We start from the raw sequence: 14,167 nt of genomic DNA, 5'->3' as shown, positions 1-14,167 counted from the left end.
AACAGATGACTGGATAAAGAAAATGTGAGATATAGATAAATATATGGTCTCCATTGTGTGTGTGTGTGTGTGTGTGTGTGTGTGATGGAATATTATTCAGTCATTAAAAAGCAAGAAAACCTGCCATTTACAACAACATAGATGAAACTCGAGGGTCTTATGCTAAGTGAAATAAGCCAGACAGAGAGAGATAAATACTATACGGTAAGTATCACTTATATGTGGAATCTAAAAAAAAAAAATTCAAACTCATAGAACCAGAGAATAGAAAAATAATTGCCAGGGATTGGGGATGGGAGAAATAAGGAGATATTGGTCAATGGTACAAACTCCCAGCTACAAGATGAATAAGTTCTGATGATCTAATGTACAGCATGCTGACTATAGTTAATAATGCGGTATTATATATTTGAAATTTCCTAAGAGAATAGACCTTAAGCATTCTCACAAAAAAAAAAAAAAAAAAGAAAAGTTAATTCAAGGTGACAGATGTGTTCATGAACTTGGTAATCCTTTCACAATGTATACATATATCAAGTCATCACATTGTACAGTTGAAATATATTGCCATTTTATTTGTCAATTATACCTTAATAAAGCTGGGCATGGGGGAAGGAAAAAAGAACTGAAAAAAAAAAGACTAGGTTGGAAAGCATCCCTGAGCTGCCTCTGTCTTGCTGTGTGCTCTTAGGAAGGCTTCTTAACCTCTCTGCGCCTCAATTACTCCTTTGACATTATGGGAATCTTCCCTACCCTCTCCTGGGGCTCATAAAACAGGAAGAATATCCCTGGATTCCAAGGGTTTAGACAGGCCTGTGGCTAAGGCTCACCCACAGCTGGTCTTCCTACTGTCCACTCTCCACTCAGCAGCAAGTAAAACATGAGTCAGATCACATCACATTTCCCAGCACAAAACCCTCCAGAGGCTTCCTGTTGCCTTTAGAAAACAATTCCAAGGCTGTAGGTGATTTGCCCTGGCCAGACCTTCCAACTTCGCCTTCTCCTCCCTCCCTGTTACTTACCTGCTTCAGCCAAGCAAACTCCACACTGTACAAACCTGCCAAGCTCCCTTCTGCCTCAGTGGTTCCCTCTGCCTGGACATCTGTCCCTCTGAGCCTTAGCTGGTTGGCTCCTTTTCATTAATATCCTCCCCCGCAACCCCCTCTGCTATCAGCCTGTTTTGTTCTCTTGTTCTCTGGTTTATCTGTTCAGTGCCCGCCTCCCCAGCAGAATGGATGCTCTGCAAGGGATTATCTGCCCAGCTCTGTGTCGCACCCCTAGTCTGCAGCCCAGGGTACACACAAGGGGGTGCCCAGCATACACATGGTGGATAAATGCACCACAGGCCCACCTGGTTCCGGAAGATCAAGGCCACCACGCCACCTATGAGCTCGATTATGAGGCAAATTCCAAGGATGTACATAAACTGGAAAACAAAATTCAGAGATTCACCTAGAGGGGGAGTGCCATCTGCTCTGAGGTGAAGCACAATAAGGAGAATTATCTTTGTCAGAGCTCTTAGGCTCCTAGGCCTTTCAGCCCTTCCTCCTGTGAGGATACAGGATGCGGACAGACATTTCCGGGAAAGTCTGTCGCTGGAGCCAGTGCTCAGGAAAAGTGACTCAGCTGTCTCATCCAGATTGTTACTGAGGTTTGTCCCAGGGGTCCTCAGCAGGATCTAGGTGGAAAAACACAACCCCTCCCACGACCCCCCACATCAAGGCGCTCTGGCCCTCACTCTGACCGACCCAGAGGGGACAGGCGTGGCTGGATGGAAGGCTGGGGCAGCATTTCCATTTCTGCCACAGGGCCCCTCAGAAATGGCCTCCCAGACCCCCAGAATAGATGAGAGGATGTCTGAGGCTTAGAGGATAACAAACCCCAACCTTTATCATAGAAACGGGCATTGTCCAAACTGATGTCAACAACTTCCAGCCTCAGGCAGCACCAGGACCCTGCTCATAGGGGCTTTCAGGGGCTTCCCGTGTGAGGGGGACAATGAGGTCAAACACACACATGGGTGCCGAATGAATGGATCCCCTACCCGGTACCCCCGACTCTGGGGAGCCATCCCTCACCCAGGCAGTAAGGCAGGGGAGGGGGGCAGGTGGGGTTGACCCCACCCCTGAGCCCAGGACAAATACCTGGCCAAAGCAGGCCCATCAGAGTCCTAGGACTTTGGCCAGAGTTGCCAGGAAAGACTCCCTGGGATCAAGAGTTATAAGGACTGTTGGCCTGAGGCTGCTGACGACCATCACAAAGAGAGCCTGAGGACAGCACCCAGCGTCCAGCTGAGAGGTGGTGAGAGAGAGCCCAAGGGTGCTGTTTGAACCCCTGGACCCAGTGTGGGATTGCTGGTTATATGAGCTAATGACTCACCAGCAACAACTTTTCTTGGTTTTGCTTGCTCTCATTTGAGTGTGGTTTCTCCCACTTCCAACTGACAGTCCAAATCAATGCAGGGTTGAAGTAGGAATAGTATTCAAATCAGCTTTTATATGCAGAAGTGGCGGTGGCCCAGGCACCCTTGGGCCACTGTGGACAGGCAGGCTGATCCAGAAAACCCTCTAGCAGAGCTAGTTTGAGGCAAGGACTGAAAAAGCCCGGCTGCCTCAGGGCCTAGGGCCGTCCTTCCAGATCTCCTGGGGAGTCCAAGTATCACCCCTCCCCATTACCACCAGCTGAGGGGTACCTGGGACCGACTCACCGCCTGGAGAAGGCACAGGTTGTCACGGAGGGAAGCCAGCACGCCGATGAAGGACACGATGAACATGATGACCCCCAGGAGGATGAGGATGATAGCTGGGGCCAGAAAGGCACTTTCCAGGGTTTTGTATTTCTGCCTCTCCACCTCTGCATAGATCCCCACCGACAGGATCAGGCCGCCTATCAGCTGCAGCAAGAAAGCAACGAGTGAGAGAGGAGAAGGGCTGGCAGTCGCTTGACTTTTCTACAAAGGGTTCATCTGAGGGCTACGGCGCCTCCAATGAGGGGCTTACCTCAAACGACCAGATGTAAGGGGACCTGTTATGGGATGAATTGTGTTCCCCCCAAATTCACATGGTGAAGTCCTAACCCTCAGTACCTCAGAATGGGACTGTACTTACAGACTGAGCCTTTAAAGAGGTAATTAAATTAAAATAACTAGGCTTTAATCCAATATAAACATTGTCCTTCTAAGAAAGGATTAGGACACAGACACACAGCCAGAAGCCATGTGAAGACACATGGAGAAGATAGCCACCTACAAACCCAACTCTGCCAACACCCTGATCTTGGACTTCCAGCCTCCAGAACCATGAGACAATAAATTCCTGTTTTTAAGCCACCCACCCTGCAGTACTTTGCAGCCCTAGCAAACTGACCCTAGCAAGCCCTAGACCCTGTTTTGAAATGCTGCTTTAGAGAAAGTATTGGTGAGTCAGGGGAAATGCCACTAGTTAGAGGGTCAAAGAACCTGATCTGAGTCCCAGCTCTCCCACTTGCTAACCCTGGGCCTCAAACAGGCACTGGACCACATGAGTCTGTGTTCTCATCTGAAAAATGGGTATAAAGACTGTCATTTCTGCCCTGCTCACCCCACAGGTTTTTGCAAGGCCTTAGTGAGATAAGGAAAGTGGAAACACTATAAACGTGGAAGCCAGGGGCCGCTGGGATATGTATCACACAGGCAGGTCACCGTGGGAAGTTTCAGAACTGCTCAGGGGGGTTGGCATTTCACTCAGCACCATAAACATGGAATTCGTCTTCAGGATGACCATCGGGAGGGCCAAAATTTGGAGCAGGAGGGATTTTGAGGGGTTTTTTTAAGTCGAATTCCTCATCACCAACTCCCCTAGCAGTGGAAAGGTGACCACTGTAAGAGCTCAGCAGGAAAAACCTGGCAAAAAAGCCCTTGGGGGATCCCTTTCTAGTTCTCAGTCTGAAAACTCTCCTACTAAATCTTTGTAGAGCTTTATCAGCAGACACCACCTCTAACCCTCAGACGAGTTTGGGCTACACGGCCACATTGCCCTGGGATCCTACAAAAGTGTTCTAACTGGCCCCCTTCAGCCAGTTCTCCATACCAGAGTGACCAGGCAAAACCTAATCAGAGCAGGCTGGTTCTCTGTGTACTGAGAGTAAAAGCCCCAACCCTAATCACAGCCTACAGGCCTACACAGCCTGTCTGAGCTCACTCCCACTTCTCACTCCCCCTGCTCTTCCTCACTTTGGCTTAGCTGCACTAGCCTCCTCACTGCTGGTTGAACACACTAAATGTGCTACCCCGGGGCCTTTGCACAGGTTATTCCCACTGTCTAGAATTCTGTTCCTCCTGATCTCCACATGGTTCACTACCTTACCTCCTTCCTGCCTTTGCTTAATTGTCACCTGCTCAGTGAGGCCTTCAGGGCAATCTTATTTTTAAAAAGTTCCTCTCCCATTTCCCCATTTTATGTTCTCTCTTTGTACTTGCCAATATTTAACATAACTACTTTTTTCTTTTATTTTTCAATTGTCCCACAAGAACATAAGCTCCATCCCAGGAGAGATTTTTTTGACTGTTTTGGGCATCCCAGCACCCAGAATGGTCCTGACATTTAGGAAACACAGCTGGTATTTACAATCAACGTCTGCTGAACAGATGCAAGCTGCGCTTCCCAATAGACCCCCTTGGGTTTGAGTCCGATGTTGTCTACCCCGCCTCCTGCCTGTCCAAGGACTCTGACTTTCTGGGCCACACATTCCTGAGGGCTGGGACAAATCGTCAGATACACTGGACTTCTCCACAGAGCGGAAGGCAGAGTAGGAGAGTAATTGGAAGCCGTGGTGCTATCAGCGAAGGTCTGAGTATAGGAAATGAGGGATACTACAGACAAGATGTGGGCAAGATATGCCATGAGCAGAGCTACCCAGAGTCAACATCCAGGACACTGAGGAGGCCTCTCCTGCCATTACTCCTGGTCTACCCAGCCTTAAATTGGTTACAATGTGCCTTCCATGTAGATCTAGACTGCCTTCTAAAGAGCGCCCGGACTGTCCTGGGTAAAGGGAAGTGCCTGCTTCCCCTAAGCTTTGACAAGCGGTGGAGATGCCAAAAGTCAAATAGACCAAGCTCACTTAGAAACATGGGATAACAGGGGATTACCGGGAAGCCATCCTCCAGGGGTCCAGTGCTCTGCTGTACTTCACAGCTAAGTGCCATTCCCCTTGGTTTGAAAGGATAATCTGGGATGACTGAGGACCTCTTCCCCAGTCTAAAAGGAATGCCTTCCCAATGCACACAGGCCAAGAGGTGCTAAAGGCACGACAAACTCAGCCACTTAGTAACAAGTTGGCCATATCAGGAAAACTATGAGTGAAATGTCATCAAAATTACCCACTTGGAAAAATGTTTAAATTTATAAGGCAGGACACACACGCACAGAGTCCTCTACAGGAAAATGGTGAACACAGGAAATAAAATATACCTGTGATAGAGAAAAATTAACCAGAACTATTTGGTCAGTTCATGCTCCAAAACCCAGAACATGGTGAATCATTGCTCAAGACCAGCCTGTGCCCTGAGGGTCCTCCAAGAACAGGGGCCAGCAGCTTTAAAGAGCCAGATCTACCACCCCTCTTCTGAATTATTGCATTTACAAGGAATCACTCACTCAACCCTAACCCTGAACTAGATACAGAGCCCAGAGATCCTTCCACCCGCGAGCTGGGGACGGTGATTAAAAAGGAACCCTACAGAGAAGTGACATCTTCACAGCCCAGGCAGGGAGAGCAGTCAATACACAAGGACAAGGTGTACTTGAGGGCAACAGAGGCGGGGTTTTATCTTCTATATCGATGAAAAGTGTAATTCTCATGTTGTCACTGAACCAACAATATTTTCAGATCAATTCTGTATACTTTTGAGAGTTCTATGTTCCTTGTTGTAAAAAAAAAAAAAAAAAAAGTTCTTGGGCAGGACGTATACAGACCCTGATGTCTTCCCTAGCCCTGACAACCACCCACCCCCATTCTTGCCTGAGGCTATGCTTCTGGTTTCAGGTACCCTGCTTTGGAAACCATCTCCAAAACACCAGAGCTGTCATTGGCCTCAATTCCAAGCAGAACTGACCCCAGCCCTCTTCATAAAGGCAGTCAGTGGCTTCTTTTATTTTTATAAGTTCCCCAGAGCCCTGGGACCCACTCCAGAACAGCCTTGCTGGCAGGAAACAAAACTTCCTTTGGTCTGATGTCCCTCCCATGACAAAAGATCGCATTTTCCTCACTAGTCAGCCTTGCAATATTCCCAGACCACTAAAGCTAGAGGAAAGCTTCTGCGGCAAATGCAGACCCAAAGCTCCAGACTCCTCCACCACTGTGAACTGAGCCATCACAGGCCTGTTCTTTCTGGTCCAGCTGGAGGCGCTGCGACCCCAGCCTTCCCAGCAGCCAGCAGGCAGCCCCTGAGACAGCTCCCCACACAGGGTCCACTGATCTGGGCTCCTCATTCAAGTGTTTGAGGGGCAGCAGGCATAAGCAGAGGCTGGCGTCCCCTTCTTGGGAACTTCAAGATTTCCAAATGATATTTACATCTCTGATGACATCAGTTTATGTTTCCATGTGAGCATAAAATTAACTGTCAATACTAATGTGCAATCCCATCCACTCTTCTCTGCTAATTATAGCCTCTCATTGGGCAGCCAGCCATTCCAGCTCCAGCGCAGGAAGCAAATGGCCCATTTGTCAAGCAGGACAGCTTCAGCTAAATGTGGCTGGGGGTGGGGAGCACATGGCCATGCCCATTTGGGGCCAAAGAGGGAAAGAACATGCTGCTGGCAGCCCATAGGCCCATGGGCCAGGCCCAGAGCCCCAGGCTTCTGGCATCTTCAACAGGCTGCATGGGAGCCCTGTTGCCCATTGTGAATCAGGGCCGAAGGTCCCCTCTGAGCCCTGCAACCTAGAACTGGCTTCCTCCTTCTCGGGCTGAGACCCAGCTTCATGCAGCTGCTGGGAAGCAGAAGGTCCTGTGAGGCATTCTGGCACCTGCATCTCTGCCTTCGGGAAGCATCTGGTCACAGGTCTGGCTGGCTCACCCCCAGCTGGGACAAGTCTGCACTTACAGGGGACCTGCAAGGGCTATTTTCACCCCCAATGGCACATACCAGGCACCTATTGTGTTTCAGGTCTTGGGGTCACAAAGGGTCACAAGACTAGACATGGGCTAAGTCTGGGCGGGGGAGCAGAGATTGACAGGTTAGAAATGATCTCTATGGCTTGATGGATGGAATTCAGGAGTTTCTAAACTGTGGATGGAGAAAAAAGTCAACCTTTACTTTTGTTAACCTCTAACTGCAATGTTCCTGGCATGAAAAAAGGGAAGAACCTCAGGTCTACAGGAAGCATATGCAACCCCTCCCATGGGGAGGGCTCTGGGAATTTGAACAAAACTGAGGGGGAGAAAGGGAATGTCAGAAAGGCAGCACTGGCTTCCTGGAGGAGCCAGTGTTTCCTGGAAGGCCCCAAGAACTTCCTCAGTCTGGTGCCATCTGATGGGGCACTCAATGCTCCAGGGCTCTGTGTGGCCCAAACAAAGCACTTTCCTGAGTTTCTAGTTTGAAAGAATGTGGGAAATAGCTAAACTCCAAGGCCTGAGAGAGACTTGAAATAAGATGGGGCTAGCAGGGTCCCTGCATGCGGTCAAGAAATCCCTGGACTTCATGCCCATCAGCTTTTCTGCCCCAGGCTGATCCTGTCTAGCCCTGGGCTAACCCCCCCCCCACCGCACTCTGCACCAGCTTCTCTTCAGCACAGACAGGGCTGGAAGGAGCAGCGGACGCAGGATAATAGATGGGAGCTGGCATTCTGTGCCTTCAATTATTAGCTTGGTGCCCTTGGCCATGTCACTTCCCCTCTCTGAGCCTCACTTTTCATAAATAGTAAATAAAGCTCACTGCCATGTATGGAGTGATGATGCTGCACCAGCATCCTGCAAAGCGCTACACTAGCGTCATCTCCCTTGACCGTCATACTCCCTCACACATCTGAGAAACAGCCACTTGCATTTTACAGACCAGACTCAGTGAGGTTAAGTGACACAGAACATATGAGAGGCAGAGTCAGGATGCATAACCAAAATCTGTCTGGCCTGCCACTGAGGCTACCAGATGGGCCTTCCATTTCAACCTGGGACTGAGAACTGGTCTGAAAGGTCTTTGCAAAATACAAACATGCCAATAGCACAGCAGTGCTGCCAACAGCCGTTCTGTGATGAAGGTAACGTCCAATATGGTAGCCACTAGCCGAGTGTGGCTAGCAAGCTCTTGAAATGTGGCTTGTGTGCTTGGGGACCTGAATTTTTAATTTTACTTCATTTAAATTAGTTTATACTTGACCACGTGTAGCTGATGGCCACCATATTGAACAGCACAGCTCTAAAGCATCTCTCGTTGGATGCTACACCTTACCACGCTCACCTTGCTCCTTTCTGAAGGTAGAGACCACTCTTATTAAAAAGTCATGTGCTCTTGAGAAAACTGTTCAGTATCGCTAATTACCAGAGAAATGCAAATCAAAACTACAATGAGGGATCACCTCACACGAGTCAGAATGGCCATCATTAAAAGATCCACAGATGATAAATGCTGGAGAGAGTGTGGAGAAAAGGGAACCCTCCTACACTGCCGGTTGGAATGTAGTTTGGTGCAGCCATTATGGAAAACAGTATGGAGATTCCTCAAAAAACTAAAAATAGACTTACCATATGACCCACCAATCCTACTCCTAGGCATATACTGGAGGGAACTCTAATTTGAAAAGATACATGCATCCCAATGTTCATATATATAATAGGCAAGACATGGAAACAACCTAAATGTCCTATCAACAGAGGACTGGATAAAGAAGCTGTGGTATATTTATACAATGGAATACTACTCAGCCATAAAAAGAATAAAATAATGCCATTTGCTGCAACATGGATGGACCTGGAGAATGTCATTCTAAGTGAAGTAAGTCAGAAAGAGAAAGAAAAATACCATATGATATCACTTATATGTGGAATCTAAAAAAAAAAGACACAAATGAATTTATTTACAAAACAGAAACAGACTCACAGAAAACAAACTATGGTTACCAGTGGGGGAAGTAAGTGGGAAGAGATAAATTGGGAGTAGAGATTTGCAGATGCTAACTACTATACATTAAACAGATAAACAAGTTTCTACTGTATAGCACAGGGAATTATATTCAGTATCTTAAAGTAACCTATAATGAAAAAGAATATGAAAAAAAACATATGTATTTACATATATGACTGAAACATTATGCTGTACACCAGAAATTGACACACTGTAAACTGACTATACTTCAACAACAAAAAAAATCATGTGCCCTGATCATCCTGCCACTAGCTAGAGGAAGTTCAGTTCCTATTCACTGGCTTCATTCAGGAGAAAACAATCCCTTCTCCCACTGTCCCCGAGACAACTCAGTTCCTGTTGTCCCAACCCTCTTGACCCTAAGGAAAGCAGGACAGACGAGATTCAGGGCCCCAACCCAGACTGATACAGGGCTCATTCTGTTTCCAGGGAGCGTGCCAGACCCACCTTCAGGACTACAGGGCAGTATTCTAAGCTCTGGGGCCCTAGACCCTGGTGCCACTGACCTGGCCCTAGCACTAACTCCCCACAGCCCATGCTTCAGGAATTGGGGGGGTTCTTCCCAAACCCAAAGCAAAGACAGCCCTGGAAGAAGCAGCAGGGACTGCCTCCTACTGCCGGCAAAAAAGCTTGTTCTTGGTCCTTGTCACTGATAATTTGCCAGCTCTGCCCTGACCCTGGACTTTCTTTAAAACAAAAACAAACAAATAAACTGGACATGAAGTGCAGATAACAATTGTAATCCTTGGTCCATGACATTCTTTGACACGGCCTGCTTTTGTTTGGACTGTAATAAGCACCATTTATTAACCAGGCCTCCTGTCCCCACTGATCTGCTATGACCCTGCTGTCAAACACTAAGGTTCCACACATGCCAGGTCTGTTTCTGGCTCCCTATCTCTTCCATCTGTCAGTCTGTCCCTAAACAAGCCTTCCCATTGTAGTGACTATAATTCTATAACACATCGTAGCATCTGCTAGGCCACGTCCCTCCTTCTTGTCTTCTTCGAAAGTGTCCTGGTTATCCTCGGACCTGACTCTTGTGTATACATTTTAGAATCATCTTACCAAGTTCCATGAAGAAATCTGCCGAGGTTTGACTGGAAGTGCACTGAATCTGATCCCTTTGGGGAGAACTGACATCTTTATCAGGACTTCCTGCCCATGTGCGTGGTTTATTCCTTCTTTATTTACATCACCTTTACTATGACTTCTCTAATAACAACGTTCTCCACCTCCTTCCAGCATTTCCACAGCTGTCTAGACAAATGTGGGGAGAGACTTCAGGAAGTATTTCCCAAGTTGGCCTTTCAGCTAGGCTCAGGGTGGGAAACATGGCCTTTGGAAAACAAATCTTGCTAAGAAGCAAAGTGGACACACCAGTCTGCTTGCTACCCCTCCTGTCACCAACAGTTACAAAAGCTTGATTTAAAAGGCTCCCACATGTTGCCTGTTCTCTATATTGTGAAGTTTTTACGGGTCTGTCTTGCCACTTTCTCCCTAGATGATCTTCCACATTCCTATGGCTTAAAATTTTTTTTTTCTTTAAAAAAAAAAAAAAAAAAGACTCCCACATGTACACAGCACATTCCAGGCTGTAAAAGAGCTAAGCTGGGAGGTTTGCAAACCCCAGCTACTCAACCCAGCATAGGCAGAATGGAATTTCTAATCAAGAACCAGCATAAACATACGAAGCACTGGGGCTAAGAGCTGACAGAGCCCAGACTCTCTTTGGGAAGAGGTTTGGGGGAGGAAGAAGGGGAGTAGTGTAACAAACAGCTGGTAAGGATATTCTGAGACAAGAGGCCCAGCAGTCACTGCCTCCTGGGAAATCAGAGAAGGTCCATTGGAGCTGAAGGATGCACAGGAGCTTGACCTCACACCCTGGATGCTCCATCAGCACAGGGACTGGCCAGATAAATCTGCTAGAGGAATGAACCTGAGAAATGATCTTGCTCTAGCTGCCTGTAAGTCCAAAGAAGAAACTGATGTTCCTGGTCCAGAATAGAGCCCTTCAAGGCTTAAGGATAAACTGACTTACCTGGTTAATATGAAAACCACAAAAAACGGCCAAGAGGCAAAGGAAAGTCTAGAGTATATCTCCTCCACCCAACACACTCTTCTCCCCGGTTTTCTTTCCTCTTCACTCTTTGGACCCCCTCCTCCTCTCCACCTTCCCTGTGTCTGAACCAAGAGAGTCAGAGCCCACCTCTCAGAGCTGCTGTATTCCCAAGGCATCTGGGTGATTATTTTCCCAGATCTCAGCCCGGGTGGGCCCCAGGCCAGCCCCTAGGCCAGGCTGACTCATTTGCCAGAGGCCAGCCAGAACAGAGGCTCCCAGAACATCTGGCCCTGACAGTAGGGACAGAAGTCCCCCAGCTCAGGCCCTGCAGACAGCACCCTGGGCTTAGGGTTGGAGCTCTAGCTGAGAGGCTAGGAATAGGGAATGGGGACTGGGATTCTGGGTTATGGGCTTGGGGACTCCAGGGATGAAGAGCTATGTGGGGTGGGGTGCTTCCTGCTAGGGTACACTCAGGAATACACTCTGTGCCAAATCACTAGTCTCCCCTCCCTTCTGTCTCTGGCTGGGTTGGCTAAGGCCCCACTGCTCAGAGCTGCAGGCCGCTGGCCGGAGTAAGACGGCCCAGGTCTCCCCCACCCTCAGACCCTTTAGAAGGAGACACATGCTCACAGAGGTGACAAGGGGATTTTGTTTCAGACAACAGCTTCCAGTTCAGGTCCCAGCAGCCTTTCAGAGCCCACACCTGCCCACCAGGAACTGGGCCAGGCATTGCCCATTTTTCCCTAAGACTGCATAAGTCACCCTTGCAGGACCCAAAGTGAGGGCAAGAGGAATTTCAGGGAATGGGGAGGAAGGTGGGGCCTCCCATGATCCCATCTCTCCCTGACCCCTGGGCTGCTAAGAAGAGTGTCAGAGTAAAAGAGGGAGCCGCTTGAAAGGGAGTAGGCAGTAGGGGAGCGGGCATGGGGAGGAGTGGGGAGACAAAGGAAATTTCAGCAGCACGTACAGAAGGCAGTGAGGCCCCACAGCCAGGACTGCCTTTTCCCAGGTGACACCTGGCTGAGCTGGGCAGATATAAATTAAGGGCTGTCTCTACACAATTTTGGCAATGATACGGCTTACTAATTGTTTCATGTTTTTTGCTTCTAATGTCAGATGTAGTTTCACAGATAAGAAAAATGAATCAAATTGCTTTTGTGGCCCTTGGTTCATTCTTTGCACAAAATCCCACATCTGAACAGAGCCCTTTGCCCCTGAACTACGATGGGAAGGCGGAGGAGACAATCAGAGCACAAGTGTCAGTGCCTGGCCTTAAAGAATGTGAACTGCCCCCACTCCATGGGCTCATGACCTCGAAGAGGTCAAAGGGCAAAAGGAAAAAGGAGGCAGCATCACACATTGGAAGGAGCACTGAGGGGGCGTATGGGGGAGGGGAAGGGAGCCTGAACTTTAATGCCAGCTCTGTCACTAACCCCCACGTGACCTTGGGCAAGTCCTTTCCCCTCTCTGGACCTCAATTTCCCTGCTCCAAAGGGAGGTGTTTGGCCACAAGCCCTAGAAACCCTTCACTCCTCCAGGAGTCCTCGGAAACTCACGCCCAGAAAGCCCTTCCTAGGACCCCAGCCATCAGCGGACTGGCTGGTCCAAAGTCTTCTCCTCTACTGAGTCTTCCTCCATGGGCCCACCCCTGCTTTCCCACCTGGCCAGGAGATGTCACATTTCTGCATGAGAAAGGTTTTTACAAGGAGCAAAGATGACTTTCCTACCCAACCCTTATCAAAGTACACACCTCCAAGCACTGCCTCCCACAGCAGCTGTGGAAAGAAGACCAACTGTTTTTTGGAACAAGACCAAAAGGGGCTAATATCCATCCTCCAAAGCTCAGCACAAAGCCCTCCTCCCCTGGGAAGCCTTCCTGGATAACCCCAGCTCTTGAGATCTCTATTTATGATCACCTATGAAATCACCAATGGGGACCCCTCACTGGTAGTGATATTTATAGTATTAACTATGCACACTGAATAGATCATTCCAGGTATTTATTACCAACTGCATGCAGGGCGTGGTGGCAGGACCCAGCAACACACATACCGTCATCCTTGGCCTCAACAATTTCACAGTCTGCACCTATGATGCAGATGCGTTAGTCCCAAAAGTTCACAGGACGCTTGGTGGCCTAGCTCCCAAACCACACTCTCCCCATGGAAGCCATATGGAAAGTGATTAGAGCCCAAGCCAGTTCACAGTGGACTAATGAACTTTGATGCCCCTGAAGCAAGACACCATCCAAAAATTCCTGGCACCCAGCAGGTACTCAATAAATGCTACTTTTCCTTCCCCAGTAAAGATAACCCTGACATTTTAAGATTCAAATCAGATGCCAGAAACCGTTTCCCTTTTAGAGGCACTTTGGTCCAAGGATAAATCAGGGGAAGGGGAGTCCCTATTCTAAATTCCAAGACAACACTTACTGATTTAACATATATTTATTAAGCACTTAGTACATACCAAGCACTGGGAATAAAAAGGTAAGGCCTAGTTTCTGCCTCACGAAGCTCAGTCTGGTAAGACACATCTCCACACCAGCAAATGGAGCAGAGTTGGAGAAACACTGGGGTAGAGGTAATTGAGTGTGTAGAGGGGCTAGAGAAGAGGAGACACGAAATAATGGGCAAGGCTGGCAAGATCAAGGAAAGCTTCCTGGAGGAGGTGATGTTTGAACTGAGTCTATTTGATGCACAAAATGGACAAGCAAGAATTGTTAAAGTGGACAAGGGGTTTCAGATGCCCATGAAGGTGCCATGAGGACAGCAGGTCAGCACAGCTGAAGCCAAGGACAGGCAGAGTGGGGAGAGGAGGAGGCTAGGGGCCAGCAGAATCAGACCACCAAGGCAAGGTGTCTCAGGTTCAACCAAGAACTTCATTCATTTATTATCGCTTTACTGAGAGGCTGTGTGGTTCTCAAAGATTTTGGTCTCAGATTCCTTTCCACTCTTAAAAACTTTTGAGGACCATAGAGCTTTTT

General features: G+C 48.3%; 1 protein-coding gene across 1 annotated transcript in view; it reads right to left on the bottom strand.

Moving 5' to 3' along the window:
* The window catches only part of TSPAN15 (tetraspanin 15), a 48,462-nt gene that overhangs the window by 17,464 nt on the left and 16,831 nt on the right, over positions 1-14,167 (bottom strand). The window contains exons 2-3 of the mRNA XM_010951665.3: positions 2,708-2,893; positions 1,352-1,426 (exon numbers count right to left, since the gene is read on the bottom strand). Coding sequence (XP_010949967.1) covers positions 1,352-1,426; positions 2,708-2,893 — 261 coding nt within the window. The remainder of the gene's footprint in view (positions 1-1,351; positions 1,427-2,707; positions 2,894-14,167) is intronic.

Source organism: Camelus bactrianus, chromosome 11 (genome assembly GCF_048773025.1).
Source record: "Camelus bactrianus isolate YW-2024 breed Bactrian camel chromosome 11, ASM4877302v1, whole genome shotgun sequence".
Lineage (NCBI taxonomy): Eukaryota > Metazoa > Chordata > Mammalia > Artiodactyla > Camelidae > Camelus > Camelus bactrianus.
The sequence above is the reverse complement of the archived record's forward strand: the minus strand, read 5'-3'. Positions and strand labels throughout refer to the sequence as shown.